The 5,842-nt window shown below is 40.3% G+C and overlaps 1 protein-coding gene across 1 annotated transcript; it reads right to left on the reverse strand.

The window, feature by feature from the left end:
* Window positions 1-2,045: 2,045 nt before the first annotated feature.
* On the reverse strand, window positions 2,046-4,451 carry LOC125782487 (tripartite motif-containing protein 29-like). Its single transcript, XM_049466708.1, has 2 exons — window positions 2,701-4,451; window positions 2,046-2,551 (listed from the first exon to the last, which is right to left on the reverse strand). Exons 1-2 carry the CDS (start codon window positions 3,151-3,153, stop codon window positions 2,402-2,404), a joined length of 603 nt encoding a protein of 200 aa, XP_049322665.1. The 5' UTR covers window positions 3,154-4,451; the 3' UTR covers window positions 2,046-2,401.
* Between the last annotated feature and the right edge of the window lie 1,391 nt (window positions 4,452-5,842).

Genomic DNA, 5,842 nt, shown 5'->3' on the forward strand with positions numbered 1-5,842 from the left:
TGGACTGGATAAGTGGCTGGATAAATTTGGGGGGAAAAAAAACTGGTAAAAATTAGAATATTTTTTTTTAAAGAATGTGTTTCTCTTTGAGTGTGTGAGAATGTGTGTGCTTACAAAATTGATATTAAGGAATTACACAAGGCCTCTACCTAGGACAGTTATCATTTACATCATACATGCTCCCACTGGGAAAGTTATTAGAAAACATTGCTCCCCACTCACATTAAATCTCCTCCACAAGATTTAAGCAAGCTTATTGGCTGTTTCTCCAACAAGGCGGGACTTTATCCGTGAACCGGCACCATGATTGGCGTTAAGAGCTTTCCCATTCACACCTGTCTCCTGATTCATACTGTTTTTTTATTTAATATAATACAGAAAATTTACGGGAAAATACTAATACATGAAGTCGGCGGGTAAGAGGGGTAAAACACAGTAGTTTCCAGTCCAAACGTATGACTTTTACACATACACTTACAAAATAAAAATAAAAAACTGACAAAAGGGCACTTTGCAGTAGAGCCAAAGGGGCAGGTGCTCCGTCCCACCCATCCACAATCCTGAGTACTTGTGCGACCTTATCTCCTACTATGAACCATCATGATTGCTTAGATCACAGGGTGCTGGTTTCCTATTATTTTACAGAATTCAAAGGAGTTCTGCAGGGGGAAGTGTCTTCGATTATAATGCTCCCCAACTCTGTAATAACCTTCCAGAAAATGTCTGAGACTTAGACATCTTTAAGTCTAGATGGAAACCTTTGTTTAGTTCTAATTTTAGTCAGGCTGTCATATTCATATCAGAGTCATTATTAATAGTCTGACCAAAGAAGGATGTGTGTCCCCTGTTTATATGAGCCTTGGTTACTCCCAAGGTTTCTTTCTCCAGTACTATGGGAGTTTTTCCTTGCGATGTTGTGACTGGCCATGGGAGCAGGGTAGAATGATCTTGAAGAACTTCAATTATTCCTGAGGAACTGCTGATTGGATACTGCTGCTCTTAGCTGCTTCTTCAGTACTTGCTAGGACTAGCTTCACGGGCATCAATGCCATGGCCACCCAACATCATCTATGCTGAGTTGGGCATGTAATCAGAATGTCTTAAGTGCACCATAGCAAGTCCTGAATTAACAACTTCATCAAGGCCACTGCTCTGCAGGGGGTCAAAAAGGGTGCAAAAACCACTTAATAGCATCTCTAAGAAAGATGTCAAACTGATCCCTCACAACTGGATGAAGCCACTGCGTAATTCTTTACCTGGCGGTGGTTTTGTCAAGAATACAACAGCTTAAATCAGAGACAATTATAAAGAAACAGAGGAAGGAAAGCAATGAGACAGACACACAGTCATGTCTGTCCCTATAATCCCAGCTTTCACATGCCCAACATGCAACATGTTTTGTGGAAAGGATTGGAATTCAAAGCTACAAAAACACTATTAACAAGGTATAGTATTGTGAAAAGGTTTTAGGCACTGATATGGGAAATCACCAAATCACCATTATAATCATTCTATTATGAGAAATGTAATCACTTCATGCATATTCATTTCACTAAATGTAATCATTTCCACTTATTATTCATATTGGTAACTTACTCATATTACTCCGTGTGCAAAGTTATTCTTAGGTTATTCTTTGAAAGAGTGATTCTAAAAGGAGGAAAGCATGAAGTGCTGTAAGATTTTGTGGGAAAAAACTCTGCACTGACTTTACACTTGATAAAACACAGTAAATCAACACCAGCAGATGACATGTCTCTCCAAACCATCACTGAGTGTGGAAACTTCACAGACCTTGAGCAGGGACTGTGTGTCTCTTCACTCTTCCTCCAGACTCTGCTTCCTTGATTTACAAATGAAATGTGAAATTTACTGATGATCAGTGATGGTTTGGAGAGCCATGTCATCTGCTGGTGTTGATTCACTGTGTTTTATCAAGTCCAAAGTCAGTGCAGTGTTTTCCCACAAGATCTTACAGCACTTCATGCTTCCCTCTGCTGACAACAGGACTTGACACACTGCCCACACTGCAGAAAGTACCAATTGGTCTTTTATAATACTCTAATTTTTCTGATACACTGATTTTTGGCTTAATCATCAACAATAAAATAAAAAAATGCTTAAAATAGATCACTCTGTGTGTTATACATCTATATAATGTGAATTTCACATTTCTAACTGAATTACTGAAATAAAGTAACTTTTCAAATATATTCTAATTTTCAGAGATCGCCCTGTACACGAGCCTAGCATATCTTAGTTTATCTGGTACATTTGGGATAAAGGAAAAACTAAACAATTATTTTTAAGCTGAACTATCATTCACTCTCTTACATTGATGTAGATTCACAATGTGAATATTATCGGAATGTGTCTTAACACTGATCTCCTAACCGTCTGATTAGAGGAGATTCAGACTGAGCTCTGAAATATCAAATCTCTGCTCAGTTCTCACCTTAAGAGTGTTTACAGTCTGTTTCAGCTCCTGCAGCTTCTTCTGTTTCTCCTGGATTCTCTGCTGGAGTTTCTGCTGCATCTCTTTCAGCTGATTCTATCAACAAGTAAATATTATGATAATTGTGAATTACGATCTTCAGTTTTTATATTAGAGACAGTAAAAGAAATAAACAGAAATAAGAAAAATAAGATAATTACAGGTTATCCAGTTAGTATTAATGTATGAAAATGTACATTTCTCACCTGTTTCTCAGTTCTTTCTGTTGTAGCAGGAACTGTATCATGACCCTTGTGTTTATCCATTGTACATAATGAGCAGATAGATCTCTGATCAGTACGACAGTAGATCTCGATCAGTCTGTCATGCTGAGAGCAGATCTTCTCTTGGAGCTGGGTGGACGCTTTAACCAGATTGTGCTTCTTCAATCCAGGAACTTCATAGTGAGGTTTAAGATGCGCTTCACAAAAGGAGGCCAGACACATCAGACAGGACTTGATGGCTCTGAGTTTTCTCCCGGTGCAGAAATCACACTCCACATCTCCAGCTCCAGCGTAATGGGGAGCAGGAGAAGCAGCTTGGAGTTCTGTGTTCTTCTTCAGTTTCTCCACCACTTCAGCCAGCATGTTGTTTCTGCGTAGAACAGGCCTTGGAGTGAAGGTCTCTCTGCACTGGGGGCAGCTGTAGATCCCAGACATTCCAAGTTGCAAAAGTTGATTTCAGGGAGGTTACCCAACCAATCATCCTTCAGCAGATCCAGACAGACTGGACAGCTGAACTGATCGTGATCTACTGAAATACTGGCCTCTGCCATTTTCCTGCACTTCTACACTGAGTGAGAGCAGCCCTCTGAGATCACTTTCATTTACTCTGAACTGAGCAGGAGAGACTTCCTGCTTTACTGCTGTTCAGAGTGACACAGAGAGGAGGAGGAGAAAAAGAGGAGGAGGAGAAACCCTACAATAGTATAGAGTCTGGCTGCAGAGCCCTACTGTAAGGGACTCACCTTCACTGTGGGAACAAAAATAATGTATGGGCTTGTGTCGGATGCGAAAAGATAAATATATATCTGATTTTGTCAGCAATGATTTTGAAGCATTACATTTTCTCAAGAATATGTGAAATGTGTTCCTTTGAAGGAATAAGACATACTAGTCCTGCTTATAAACATTTACTAATCTTAAAAAAAAATGCAGAGAGGTAGATTTACTGTTTTCACTTTTATTTTTTTTTATTATTTAGCCACCTAGCTAAACTGATCGATCTGCAGTAAACTGTAACAGTTAACTTACAGTTTGCAGTAACAGTTACGAGTTACGAGTTTGCAGCTACTGCTAGTATATGGCAAAGCCTGAACCGTAAACACAGAGTATAGTACAATACAGATTTATATTTGTGTCCTTCATTTCAAACTGGTAGTGACGTTACTGAAAGCCAGCGTGTGAGCCTGGAAATTCAAGGGAGAACATCAAGTAACTAGCTTAGGTCTAGTTAACTAGCTCAGCACACCTCAGCTTGTTGATCTCAGAATGGATGAAATAATGCTGCCTTCAGATCGTGTCAGAAGTATCGCGTTTACGAGATGAGAGCACATGAACGCCACCACAAACTCGTATTTACCAGTGTGAAACTCGGATTTATAGGTAAGCCCTGAGTTTCTCAGTTGGGGGCGTGTTAATTACAAGAGGTCAATAAATTAATTAAATATATTTAAATTGATGATCAGTAAATTGATGCGGACAGTTTGTATTGTAAACTGCTTAACATTTACCCTGTGTTCACACTGGAAAGCGACAGGTGACCATTTATTTCCTATGGCAGGGCGTGATTTGTCGCCGCGACACGCGAGAGGCGACAAGCGACACTGAATTTTATGCAAATTAATTATGAAGCGATATTGTAACCCGATTGGCTTTTTTGGACCAATCACATTCAAGGCGCTCCGAGGTCCTCAGGCTTCTGCTCTCTGAACTCTTGGTCTCTTTCGCATTTCTTCCTATCACACAGAAAAAACCAAGAGTCAAGGTCGGAAGTCATAGCTGCAGAATAAAGTGGCCAAGCGATTCCTCATATTTATACCAGATTTTCCCTCCAAAATGTATCATTTTCAAGCGGGAATAAAATGACTGGATGGTGTATGTTAAGTTGTTTAATAAATATTTTATGGCCATTAAAGCAATACAATTGTTTTTGCCTTTTTTCTTGTTGGAAGCTGTGATACACGCGCGGTAAGCTTTGACACGCCCACAAGCGACAAATGCGGGGGACACGTGCAAAGAGTATCAGAAAATTAAGGGTGTGGGGACAGCTGTCCAAGGCAGGGGCATAGCAGCAAATTCTGGGCCCTGTACACTCAATGTCAGTGGGCCCTATCCATGCCAGTACACAAGAAACGTGAGTGAAAAAAAATCAGAATTTTCATGGAACCCTCTCCCTACTCGGGCCCTGGGTAGTCAGGTCCACGACCACTCCCATGGTCCAAGCCCCCCAAATCTGCCCGACATGACTGATGGGTGGGCAAAGCTGTCTGTAGACTGTGACTTCTAACCGCAAAATAGAAAACATTTTGGAAAAGCTCTCTTTGCAACAGAGTGTGGAGAAACTTGAGGACCATGATGGACAAAGAGTGACCAGGCTAAACTGGTAAGCGGCAGTTATCCTAACAAGTCTAATCTGCTTTGGGCTCCCTCTTATCAGCACTGGCCTTGGCCAAGGCGAGTTGCTGAGACTGTAAATTTCTCCAGAGAAGCACGTCTTTCAGAAGAATCTCATTGGAGCGCAGTCTGGAAGTATGCTTTTTCCCCTCTCCTTTCCCCATGTCCCCATCCTTATGCTTCTCATTTCCTGATGATGGCTTCATTTCACCTGTGCCTGTACTTGTTGCTTATAACTGTGTGACAAAGTTTCATTCATTCATTCAAATAAATCTACTCTTTAACTCAGAAGTCAGTAGATACATATTATATGAAATCCCTCTCCATTCTGACCCCTCATGTTAAGCTCTTCTGCGGTTTAAGCCAGCAGCTTCACTAGTAAGAAATTCTGTCTGACTAAAAACTCATTAGCTCTAACCCACAGCAGCAGCTCAGCCTAATCAGCTCTCCCTCCTGCCCTGCCCCTAAAAATATATCTTTTTGCATTTTTCAAATTTGAGGGTGGAGGGTGGAGAGGGTGGAGTCAGCTGAAATCAGAGGGGTTAGTTCTTTAAGAGTCTTGTGTTTTTTTTGTGATATTGATTGAAATTGTCAATAGCATAAGTATAAAGTATCTTTAAAAAAGTTGCATTCTATACAGCAACAGTGATATGCAGTTTTTTTATTCGGTAAAGTGTCCAGGAAAAAAAAACACCTCACATAATGTCAAAGTAAATAGAATACGTAAGATAAA

Source organism: Astyanax mexicanus, chromosome 1, assembly GCF_023375975.1.
Source record: "Astyanax mexicanus isolate ESR-SI-001 chromosome 1, AstMex3_surface, whole genome shotgun sequence".
Lineage (NCBI taxonomy): Eukaryota > Metazoa > Chordata > Actinopteri > Characiformes > Acestrorhamphidae > Astyanax > Astyanax mexicanus.